General features: G+C 44.3%; 2 protein-coding genes and 1 non-coding gene across 3 annotated transcripts; 2 read left to right on the top strand and 1 right to left on the bottom strand.

The window, feature by feature from the left end:
- The first annotated feature begins 1,600 nt into the window (after positions 1-1,600).
- Positions 1,601-5,256, top strand: CINP (cyclin dependent kinase 2 interacting protein). The gene is made up of 5 exons (XM_053475603.1): positions 1,601-1,854; positions 2,220-2,388; positions 2,913-3,027; positions 3,329-3,458; positions 4,059-5,256. Exons 1-5 carry the CDS (start codon positions 1,845-1,847, stop codon positions 4,259-4,261), a joined length of 627 nt encoding a protein of 208 aa, XP_053331578.1. The 5' UTR covers positions 1,601-1,844; the 3' UTR covers positions 4,262-5,256.
- A 718-nt stretch (positions 5,257-5,974) lies between these two features.
- Positions 5,975-11,663, bottom strand: ZNF839 (zinc finger protein 839). The gene is made up of 8 exons (XM_053475404.1): positions 11,124-11,663; positions 9,902-10,693; positions 9,098-9,319; positions 8,906-8,998; positions 7,985-8,134; positions 7,557-7,679; positions 7,270-7,393; positions 5,975-6,741 (listed from the first exon to the last, which is right to left on the bottom strand). Exons 1-8 carry the CDS (start codon positions 11,613-11,615, stop codon positions 5,975-5,977), a joined length of 2,763 nt encoding a protein of 920 aa, XP_053331379.1. The 5' UTR covers positions 11,616-11,663.
- Positions 11,664-12,649: 986 nt separating this feature from the next.
- Positions 12,650-12,722, top strand: TRNAK-CUU (transfer RNA lysine (anticodon CUU)). The gene has a single exon. It is a non-coding gene; the product is annotated as a tRNA-Lys (tRNA).
- Positions 12,723-12,803: the final 81 nt, after the last annotated feature.

Genomic DNA, 12,803 nt, shown 5'->3' with positions numbered 1-12,803 from the left:
CACATATACTGAAAAAGTGTTGCATTAAACTTCATTATATATGAAAGGGTTAATCCTAGGAAGATGACGCTGAGAACAAAAAATAATTAACCGCGACTTCTATATAAGAAGGAAATTCATTCTTATGCTGAAATCTGGGCCATTAAACCATAAAAGTACTTTTTTTAGAGCAATGATCATCGCTGGAGGTCAACCTGTAGCCATCACAGAACTACAACTCCTATAATGCAGAGGCAGCCACAGCCAAAGGCCACTTACCGGCATACTCCACGAGCTTCATGGGAGTTGTAGAACACATACCGGCTGTTACAGTACTGACACAGAACATCGTCGCGTTTAATCTGCTTTACAGCCTCTCAATACCCCAGAGAACAAAACCTAGAGGCCGGAGAACGGTTCGGCGGCCACGTAAAGCCGACACAAAGAGCAGCTTTGTGGATTGTGTTACGGCTTACATTACAAACAACTATTGTGCCGCAGACCACCAAGAAAAGAATGGGGTCTGTGTCCCTTCACAATGCCTGCAAAAGCATTCATTATATGCACACCACGTTAATCTAACACGCATTAGGAGAGCTGTGGCATATATCATGGCGCTATATAATAATAATAATAAAAGAGCTGTGGCATATATCACGGCGCTATATAACAATAATAATAATAATAATAATAAAAGAGCTGTGGCATATATCACGGCGCTATATAACAATAATAACAACAACAATAATAATAATGAGATGTGGGATACAAGGGTGCTATGTAATAATAAATATTATTATTGAGCTGTGGGATATGACCTCACTATATTATTATCATCATTATTAAAAACAACAAGAGAAGGGAATATCAGACTATTACACGCCAAGACTGAGCATCTTCAACAGCTGATAAACCGGCAACACACGACATGCTGGCTGAGAGTGATGTGAGTTGTAACCAATCACCATCCGGATGCAGCGGTTGCCGTGGTGTGCTTTTATAGTTACACATAGCAGTATAATACTAATAATATTGATGATGGTGATGCTGCGGAGGCAGGGACCGGCTGTGGCTGCAGTAAGGGCGGCTCAATTCAGTGGCACACGCAGGTCGTGTTATTAACCCCGCGCCCGCCCTGTCACACACCACTGGCAGGATGCTGCCCGGCAACACACGCAACATGTGCAAGCACCGGGCACACGGGCGGCGATTCCTGTACTGAACTATAACCTGCAGCCATTCGTTTCATGTAGCAAGAGATACGCGTCACTGTACAGCGCTGTGGAAGATGACGGCGATATATTATTATTATTATCATTATTATTATTAAGTAGGGAATGGCATATCAGCACTCAGCATCTTTACCAACCGCTGAAGTAGAGATACCCTGACCCACATGGCATACTGACTGAGGGTGATGCGAGTCGTAGCCCAGTGCCCACAGGAGCAGTACTTTTTATGAGGTACATGTGTACAGTTATACATAGGAGTATACTAACGCTATCCCCACATCCGTGTGCAGCTGTCATCACCCCGATACGTACTGACTCGCCCCGGATGCTGCGGCTCTGACCCGGTATAACCCGATATAAGGGCTTCCCCCCGGCGATCACTCCATTCCCCGGAGGCCGGCGGTGCCCGGGACCCCTCTCTGTTCTCCGCTGGAAACTGACGCAGCTGAATTACAGACCCCAGCGCCGGCAATCACAACACCCCACACAGCAGGCTCGTCTGGCCACGCCCTCCGTGTGATGTCATCAGCAGGCAGATCTCAGACCGGAAGGCGGAAGTTGCTGGGGTTGCGGGCAGGCGTGTGGCTGCTATTGGCATGGCTGATGCTCTGAATTGTTATTGTGATCGTGAATATGACGGAGAGTAAGTGAACTTACTGATTTTTGGAGCACCTGGCTAGATTTATACGGCTTGTAACGCAGAATCGTATCATTTACTGGGGGATTAAACGCTGGAAGGGGTGAGGAGACATATGATGTACTTTATGTAATGAATGAACACAGTCAGTAAAGGTCCATGAATGAATGCGGTGTTGGAGTTTCTATACACATAACACTGTGTTAACATGGCTAGTTATACATGGACGATGTTACTAGAGGGGCAAGTTGAAGTTCAGTTTGCAATTAATATGTAAGGCGCAGGTTGAGCTGCCTCTGTCAGACATACGTTTTTGAGAAACTATGTTGTGTGTTTCTGGAAGCTGATATCATTTGTTTTCTTTTTTTCAGGTAAAAGCCCCGGATTTATTACCCCAAACAAGGCTGCGTTAACGGGAAGCGCTAGGAAAATCAAGGACAGCGCAGCGGACTGGCACAACCTGATGCTAAAATGGGAGAACTACAATAATATGGCCTTTAATGCAGCAAATAAAATAGTGAACCTAAAAATAAGTTCAAAGTAGGTTTCTATTTGTATGACATCACGGGTGTAGTTGTTCCCCGCATACTTTCTGTAGGTTGGGGAATTGCGTATAAAAAGTGATTTATTCACTATGTGGATGAATGGGATGTTTCTGCAGACTGGATCATTCCATGGTTGGTAAGGTTTCAAACACAATGTCCGTAGTAATAAAAAATCCCTGCCATACATTCTGTCATTTGGTTAGGGAGAGAGAAGCTGTAAGATGATTTGCAAGCTTATATTTCTCTTTAAAGGGGTCATTCTGTCGTTTACCAAGAGGCAGTACAGCAGAGTCATGGTGTTTGTCCAGTATAATAGATTATAAATATATACTGCTTCTATTTTCTTTCATGCTCTTATTAAGTATGTTGTATTTTGTATGCTTGTTTCCCACCTTAGTGCATATAGATCCTACTGTGAAGTTCTAAACCCACTGCTCTAAAGGATTTCTGTTCTTCAATTAACCAGATCAACCGTTTGAGGTTTTACCGAGATTCCCTTCTGTACATTTATTTTTCTAGATCTTACGAGGAGATGTTACTAGACGGCGCTGTACCTAATGCAACCAGTTTGGATAACGACAGACTGGAGCTGGAGACGCTTTGCTCAGAATTACTTGGCACTTTGGAAAACATGGTAAGATTGTCATGCCCAACCGGTGGGATGAAGTCCTTTCCTCCTAGAAATATGATGATGATAGAAGATTTTCGAGTCGTTTTTAATCACAGATTACCCCTCATCCCTCCAATTTTCAGTTCATTCCCATAGATGTTTATCTATCTGAAGGGTTCCTGCTCCTAAAAACACTTAGAGGATGGGATGCGTTTGCCACCACTATAGAAGTTGTCACGTTTTCTTATCACTGGCCAACAACACACACGTTTTCTGCAAAATAATATATGTTTTAAAATATTTTTTTTCTATGTCCCTATTTTAGAAACAAGTACATCTTAAAATGGAAAAATTATCATCTACATTGAAAGGGGTCTGCGACCTTGAAGCTTATCAATGCAGTCGCAATGCTTCCAGACCTGTGCTTTTTCATACGTGGCCTACGCCGCTTTTCTGTGAGTAGCCATTTGTTTAAATACATTTAAGGCCATAAAATATATTTAAAAAGCCAACCTACGTAGCGTTTTAGTTTTCAGCAAGTGGAATAATTTAGTACGTTTCAGCGGGACAGGATATAGACGTATACTGGGTTTTCCCCAAAGCTCTTGAGGTTAAATATCCCCCCTTCAAAACTTTTTCTTTTTTCTTCTTCTGATGGGGAGGGGGAAAAAAAATAACAAGAAGTGAAAGGATTATCTAGTTTTCATAATTGAGTTTAAAGCTGTGAAAATCCCCCTTATAATAAGACCATAATGAAATATTTTTAGATGGTGTGATGACAATATTGTCCAACAGATGCCGGTATGTAAAAATACGTATTCCACTTGTCTTTACGGTTTGGTGAACGATGAAAATGATTGCCCTTTGGCACATGGGATCGGCCCAGGCCAGTTGTTTAAGGATTAAGTAGTTTGCTCTTACAGCCTGGCCCTAAATGTTAAATTAGGTTGTGTTCCAAATTCTTCAATGCCCCTGTGCCAATAAAAAAAAAAGTAAATTAAAAAGTTGGGTGAGTTTTTACTGAACTTTTTTTTTTTTTTTTTATCCTCCACCAGATGAAACCTCCGTCAAAATGTCAGAAATGTACAAGAAGGAAATCTCACTTAAAAGGACGATTGTTGAGCAAATCGCACATACAACCGACCAGGATTTACTAATGGTGTACCTATCATGCTGGTTGTACCAACCCTATATAGACAGCAGCATTAAAGTGCTGCTGGAGAGCATGCTACTGGAAACCGGTCATCGCCCTCTCTGACTACGAACATCGCAGAATTCATACCTCCGACGTGTAACGGACTGTTTTATTCGAGGTATTCCTGAAGGGAAATAGCTGCAGAAGTACAAAGAATGTTACCGTGCGGAGAAACCAGTCTTTAAATAAAGGTTTACTTTGTTGAAGTAAAAGCAGGGTCACTGGGAAAAATAAGCTGTTGGTTACAGCGGCTTACCGTGACAAACTTAAACAAATATAAAATCAGGATCTCACTTTACTAAGAGGGTGTAGATAAATGGAACTGCCTCCCAGCAAAAGTGGTAGAGGCTAATACAGTAAAGCTATCCTGAAACTAGGATAAGATCAAGGACTGATTAAGAAGTGGGTTTTGTATCAAGGAAAAATGGGCAGACGAGGGACCGGATGGTTAGTACCTGCTGTCCAATTCTGTCTCTGTCCATGCTTACGATTAAGAACGTTATCACTGGTTGATTACGGATTGTTGCTCATCTGCACGAAGCTCAGCCAGGTAACCTGTATGGGCAATTACACCTGACCCAGCCATTGCTGAGTTGCGCAGTGGGCAGAAAAAGAAAGGGGTCTGGCTTTGGGGGGCTCCGCCATTTGTATAAATCTCCCCCCCCCCCCCCCGCTGGGATTGCGAGCTGTTGCGTGGCCGTACACAATACATATTACATGTGTATCTATTAAATGTGTCCATCGCGTAATTTGGTTTTATCGTTACAGGGTGCACCTATTTAATATTCTGGTAGATTCTTTTACTTACATAAACCATTATTACTAAGCGATGTCAAAGAAGAGGAAGAAAAAAAAACCAGCTGAGAATAAAAACCTTTTAATCTTGGAACATCAGCCTGTATATGTATAATAAAACAGCAAGATCGTTGGTAATCACAAAAAATGATTTGTTAAACACGGCAGAAAGCATGACAGCAAAGCCATCTCCAACCCGCAAGCTACAACAGATCAGCTATCCCCGAAAGCCTCAAGTTATGGGGGAAAAACATGCAAACAAGGCACATTTTATTCAACAAAAGTAGAAATCAGATGTAACTGAAGAATCTCCAAAGAAGCCGGCAAGGGCCGGGTCCCAAACAGTTTTAGGATGTGATTAACATGGGGTTAGGAACGTGGCTGTTAAACCTGAAGAGCTAGTTTGATGTCGTTTGAGGACAACTTGGACATCCATTGATTTATTTTACTATCCCATCCCAGCAATGAGTTGGACCATGCGTTACTGGCAATTGAAAAACGGGTAAAGCCCTGAAACGCAACATGCTAGTTTTGAGAGAGTTCACAAGAGGGGCCTTGTTTACAAAAAAAGAGTAACAAAACCTTAGATTAATATTAAACCATTAGTCCGAACCATGTAGCCACCAGTAACATGAACAGAACACGGACAAACTGTTAAACTGGTAAAGGATGGTCTATTTCTTCCTCCATGAATATTTTAGATATATATTTTGTTTCCCCCCCACTCTCTGATTGAATCGCTTTCTGTGCATACACCCCATTTATTGGCCAATCCCCTAAAAAAGGACCACAACTTTCCTTCTAAATAGTACAAAATAAACCTCTTAATAGAAACTTTACAAATAAGTTATAAATTGTCATGGCCCTTTTATCAAGAGAAGAATTTACAGGAGATATCCTAGCAAACGATATAAAAATGACAAGAGGTGCAGCAGCCCGAAATTACTTCTCGGCTCCACGCTTAAGATGTCTCCGTTTTGCTTAAATCTGGAAAAGCGCTTCCATGATTTCAAACTGCAGCCCTGACGCATCTGTACTTTTTAGCAGGAGAGATGGGGTGTCTTCAGAAACCATTCCTCCTGGACTCTGTATTAAGACCAAGGTATCCTCGCTGTTTACGCCATGCGACGCGGTGCTCTGATCATTTAACGCATCGCATTTCCCATCCGGGGAGGAAGCCTGAGTTGGAAACGAACTGCAATGCGGGGAAGGAGCTTGAGAAACGTCTGCGCAAGCCGTGTCCACGGGATCAATCACCTCGCTTTTATTTCCATTTGTACTCCTTGGCTCGGTGCTATGCGAGTCCAGCGAGCCAAGGTGGCCACCATCATCAAAGGATACCTCGTGTGTAGCAGATGTGCCGTTCTGATCAAGGGCCGAAGTCTCTGTTATGCAAGAAAAAAATAAGCAGCCGACATCTTCTGAGTTATCTGCAGACATTTTCACATCCTCGAGAGAAAACTGGCCTTCGTAATGAGACTTCTCAGTGAGGGACCCTTCGGGACCGGTCTGCGAATGGCCGGATGATGCCGCCGGCTGCGCGTCCGAAAGAGATTGCGATGCCGTGGATAACCCTGTGTCCATTTCATAAGGAATCAATTCAGAACCGCTTTCAATAGCTGTGCTGGGGAGATGCGCTTCAGACTGGGAAAATTCCCCTGTAAGGCCCCCGGTGGTCACTGGAGAAGTATTAATCGCAACAACGTCACCTCCCGGCATGTACAGATTATCGACTTGGCATCCTAGACCTACAAGTATTAAAAAATATGAATCAGCATTCCAACGTGTAAAATATGCACACATCCTACAACAGCTTCCCCCACCAAATAAAAAAATTACCATATTTGCTTGATAAGACAAGTCCCCCACCCCCCCAGAGCAAATGCTCTGAAAAATAACCATTGTCTTATATTCAAGACAGTCTTCTAATCAGACCTCAAATACAGCTCTGACTACAAGACTAAGATCCAGATCCCCCGCAGCGCTGCAGGGAACTCTGATCCTCCTCTCCGGGAGGTCTGTGCAATGCGTGCAGACAACCTCAGCTGCTGCCGGCACTTCCTCTGGGGCTTTTATGACAGAGCGCCAGCATCACATGACCTTCCGGAGCTCATTCATAGAAGCCCCGGAAGGTTGTCTATGCACAGCAGCGGAGGTTGTCACATTTTTTCCCTGACGCGTCTGCATTGACAGGTCTCCTCTCTCATTTACTTTTGTCTCATAACTAGGACTGCAGGGTATCTTGTTTGGGATCAGGTAACGCGTTCAGCACTTACCTTCATTTAGTCTTTTTTCTTCACATGTTACAGGGGGGACGTTATTCCCGTTCTGATCGCAGCACACACTGTCAGAGACCTCTTGCCTTTGTTTTTTCAATGGCGGCAGCTCTTCTTCTGAACACTAGAAAAAAAAAGTCCAAAAACAGCTACTTAAATAAATTGTCAGAGCTACCAAAAACACAACAGTCCCACAGACAGTCTGGCTGCATAAATCCAGAAGAAGCTCATCGTACGTTGTGGATCTGATTAGAGCCTGGTTTGTAAAGCGCCTGACTCGCCCATACCTCATGCTTACGTTTCGCCTTCACGTTTACATTAACTTCCTGCTCATTTGTAGCCGGTGAAGAGCAGACGGCAGAATTATCTTTTCCAATCATCTCTTCTGAAACGCCCAGAGATACTGCGACCTGTGAAACAAACGTGAAACTTGTCTGTATGCTTATCTGGGATGAGAGTTGCTCTTAGTGGAAAAAAATAAAAGTTTTTCTCTAGACTGTGATAGTTAAAGTACCAAGTACCCCGAAACATTCGGATTCCGTAAATACGTTTTGCAACAAGAGGTGCCGACTTGCTCTGTCCGTCTGACATGGTGATGCCGAGTGCTGCCGTGGGGTCACTGCCAACTCATTCTATGTAAGATTGCCTATAGCTGGCCATGGCTCATGGCACCTACACCATTTTGCTCAGGGTATAGGTTTGCACACAATCTCACCTTGTGGTCATTGACGGCAAGAATCTTTTCAGCGTTCACAGACTGAATCCTGAAATAGTCCTGGGCCAGGATCTTCACGCTGGAGTGCAAACGCTCAAACTCTTTATACACGGAAGGAAAGCGTGGCTTCTGTGGATAATCTTGCTCGACCTTCGGAACAAAAAAAAAAATCATTGTGAATTAGACAAATAAATATATAAGGGAATAAAACGGTTTCAGTGCCCCTTGATTTAGTAACGCCAGGTGACATGGGGACCCGCGGGCCATGGTGTTGGCATATTACAGGTCTAGTCGTAAGAAACACACGGCACCAGGGTTATTCTCACTCATAACCCCCCAATGTCAAATAGAGGTTAAAATGGAGTAGCCAACATGCAATCGATTTGGGAAAGCTGTAGAAACACCTCTTTGTTTATCCCGCTTTCCATAAATAAATGGCCCAGCAAACATAAAATTGGTTCTATTCATTACAGCCCACCAGGCTTTGAAGTAGAAACAACACAACACCAAAGGGGCCAGTGTTTGGAGCCAGAATTGCTAGATGACCCAACCGATTGTATCCAAAACGAGTCATTATTCTGGAGTAATGACATCCGTTTATGCGCAGTAGCCACCAGTGCTTATCCCAGTTTCAGTTCTTCGCCCCGATGAGCACCTGCAGAATATTTCACACGGAAACACTCTACAAGAGATGTCATTTTTTATCTACTAAAGAATAAAAAGTGGGTTCAACGTTTATTAAAATGAATTACACATTTGTGCCCGATAACGTTACCCATAGACCATGTCACTTCCTGCATGCAGAAACAAACATGATGTCATAGCCAGTCCGAAACAGACGAACACTGTCGGATTACACCTAGACAAGTACAGGCAGACATTCGCTCAGATCACCTGAAAGTGAAGATTATGGATACTGACCTTTAACAGTAAGAACTCATACACTGTGATCAGCTTTGTGAGACACGGGAGAACCAGTTCTTTCAAATCCTCTTTATCACACAGCTGGAGCAACTGAGGACACAGATATACGTCATGAAATAAGCAGAAATAGTAAAACAAGTGTTAAACCAGACAGTTACTGCACAACGCAGTGACAAGCTACTTACTAACCTCTTTCAACCTGGCTTTATTCAGAGTCTTCGGGTCAGCTGATCCACCGGCCAGGGTTTTTCGAGGGCGTCCAAACCGCCTTCCGGTACCTCGTGGTCTTCCACGTCTGGTTCCTTTCTGGTTCTTGCGCTCGGCCGTTGCTTGCACCGTGGAAGACAGGCTGCTTCCACTGGGATCCTGAGAATCGCCGCACAGCCTCTGCTCTGCCCCACTTGCAGCTCTCTGAGAAAGGAAGGAAACCAAACGGGTTGGACTGGAAATGGATAACTTGTCGTCACCTTTTATGTTTCTGGGGCAACGTATGAAAAGGGAAGGGGAAGAGTCCATTGGCTGCAGAAGGTTCCCCCGGGTGATTAAGATGGAGACCTTCTACTGTATAGCAAGAAATAACCGACATTGCTGGGGACTAAATAAGGTTTAAAATATTAAACGTCTGCCTTCCTACAACTTTCCAGGACAATAAAGGTGCCGTTCCATTTAGACGGCAACATTCCTCTCTAGACACCAGATCCGTCATTGTACTTTGCCCTGAAGGCCATCTGAAGGCTTTACCGCATCAACACATTCAAGGAGCCTTTTCGGGTTCTGTGGCAATATCCCCTTCACTGTGAGCTTTTGTGTCACGTGACAATCAGAGGCACTGTTCAACCGACCTGTCTTATTTCAACAGGTTTGTAATGAAATGCAGCACTAGAAACTTAATTCCTGGTACTGATGAATACACAAATTATTATAGACTCTTGTAACATTGCGTATCACTAATTTTTGTTAGAGACACGTCATTGTCATACAACAACAACCTACCTGCTGCTCGCTGGTTACGGGCTCTGCTGTAGATCTGAGCGCACCACCGGCTTTGGTAGCCTCTTTGTAGTCAGACAGAGCCAGTTGCCCATGGCCAGGATGAAGCCGATAGTGACGCAACAACCCTCCTTTTCCCATATAGGATTTCTCACAGGTGTCACACTGAAACAATGTATGCTTTACGGTGTAACTCTGAGGGACAGCCAGCGAACTACCCTTGGCCCAATCTTCCTCTTCATCGGCACTCAGCTCAGCGTAGTCATCAGAATCTGATGGATGGCTGTAAGCCAAGTCTCCCATCTTGATAAATTTGTAGTCCTTCACTTTGTGCATCGGTGGACGAGAAATTCGACCGGAGCGAGTTTTTACCTTTACAGACCTTTTGGTCTTTTGCTCCTTTTTGGAAGATTTATTAGGAGCGGAAGAGGCTTCAGCTCTGGCCACCGGATGAGTCTTCTTCAGCGAAGCACCGTATGCCTGCTTACGCACTAGATCGGTGGGATATACGGTTTTCAAAGAGCTCACCCCGGTTACTACTTTTTCCAACGACAAAGACGGTTTCTTCACAATAACTTGAGCGGGGCTTACAGATTCAGAACTTTGCAGGAGGAACTGCCGCTGTACGGACTGAGGCTTGATACGTATGATCTGAGCCCCAGCGGGACTAGGGCTTCCTGAACCGATCTTGCTTTGGACTGCGGGCTTCTGGGCACCATGAAGAAGACCGAGCCCTTGAGTCTTGTCCTCGTTTAGCTGTAGTCCTGGAACCTCAATGCGAAAGGTTTTTAAACCCTGAAAAGAAATAGGCAGGCAGATGAAATAAGATACAAAAATACATTTTCAGGTTCTGCCTTAGATACGATATGGAATCCTGGCAGACAGCCCAACATGAACTTGGGCACCATTTTTATACAGGTTAAATGCCAAGCATGGATGTTTAATACAAATATTGGTTCCTGCAACAAGGGGCAATCAGGAGAGCTGGCCAGAGGGACCCATGACGGGAGATCTACATAGTCACCATTAGGTTTTTTATGACATGATGAGGAGTCCATGTTTCATGTTAAAGGATCGGTTGAATTTACCGGTTATGTTTTATTTGAATATATCTAATGAGGGCTTCCTGTACCAAGTCCACATAAACTGCTATATCGGAGCCAGCCTCCACACGTGTGACCAGCTACCCCACCCCACGTGCAGCTCGGCACAGCCATAGGGTTACCTTGGGGCTGACAAGCCTGGTGACCGGGGTGACATTCCCCTGTTGCAGGGCCACGTGTTGGGCCGCAGTCAGCAGCTGCTGGGTCGCCGTCTTCACCATTGCTTGGGGTGGCGGGTGGCCCACACTGACTGCCGCCTGCTCCGGGGAGCTCTCCTGAGTGCTGGGGTGCTGAAGCCATGTCACCTCGTGCACCTGCTGCCCCAGCTCTCCCCCCTGCACCAGGGTCCCGTCCGACTGCATGTAGTACACCATGTTGGACTCCCTGAGGCTTCGGATGACCTCCTCGCTGACAGCCTCGCTCGGCACCAGGGTAGAGACATTGGCGGCTGCCCCCTGCTCCACAATGACTTCCTCGGAGTCCTCCACAACGACCTGAACGTATTCACACAACTCCTCGGCGCTCACCACAGTCTCTTCCAGGCTGCCATGGGCACCAAACGCAGCCATATTTCTAGAGGAAGTGATGCCACAACGTCCAACCTCCGCCGCCATCTTACTAGGGGAAGTGATTCCGGCAAGGCATCAGACATGTGCGACATCCACCTGCAAATACGCAGCGGATGGCCAGCGTAATATCAAAGCCCATGCGATACTCTTTCCTCTCCGTTGTAAAGCTTCGTAGCCGACTAAACGTTATATCAAAACTATCGCCAAAAGGTCATCGAGGGGTGGGACTAAGGAACAGTAACAATACGGAAGCCGGCCGAGGTCAAAATGTCCCCCGAACGCTCGAGCTGTCAGCAATGTAGGCTGAGCGGAAGCTTGGCCCTGCTTAAGCGTTGTAATAAGAATGTTCTACGTCATGTCAAAAAATACAAAAAAAAGTTTATCACATCGTCTGTTTACCCTTTAAAGCTGTGCAGTTTAATACCGTAACAATTAACGGAAACCGGACGAACATAATTTAAATAATAAAAACTTTGATATCACATATTATTATGGCAGGTAAAATATTTACTTCGATGTTCGTATTGTTAAAAATATATATTGTATTCAATTGCATTGGGGATTGGTAGTATTTAAATGATACAAAGGTTTGTGTTTAAAAAAAAATTAAAAACATTGGCCCGTACGGGGATCGAACCCGCGACCTTGGCGTTATTAGCACCACGCTCTAACCAACTGAGCTAACCGGCCAGCTGAAGTTCGCTGTTTTCGGTGTTCTTTTATTTTTTTATAATAACACCATCAAATAGTATTGCATATCACCAGTCAAAAGCAAGGCAACAAATTTATAATATGATATAAAAGTGCATATACAATATAAAAGCGTGGGGAAAATTCCATACGCACTCTATTTTGCCTTCATTCTAACTCTGATAGTTAACCATGACTCCATAACAATAGCAAACAAAAGGCTTTGCAAGTTGAATATGTATAATGACTACAAATAAGTGCTGACAAATACATTAATGCAATTTTGGCCGCAAACAAATGAAATTTAGCTGACAAATGTGGACACAACAGTAAAAAGAATGCATGACATCATACTCCTTAGAACGGTATTGGACGTTTGCGATACCAGCGCCCGGCTAGCTCAGTCGGTAGAGCATGAGACTCTTAATCTCAGGGTCGTGGGTTCGAGCCCCACGTTGGGCGAGTGATTTTTGCGCAGGCTCTAAGAAATACAATTTTATTTGTACAAGGGCTTTTAATACTTTAACATCTTCACATGTCGCT

Source organism: Spea bombifrons, chromosome 9, assembly GCF_027358695.1.
Source record: "Spea bombifrons isolate aSpeBom1 chromosome 9, aSpeBom1.2.pri, whole genome shotgun sequence".
Taxonomy (NCBI): domain Eukaryota; kingdom Metazoa; phylum Chordata; class Amphibia; order Anura; family Pelobatidae; genus Spea; species Spea bombifrons.
The sequence above is the reverse complement of the archived record's forward strand: the minus strand, read 5'-3'. Positions and strand labels throughout refer to the sequence as shown.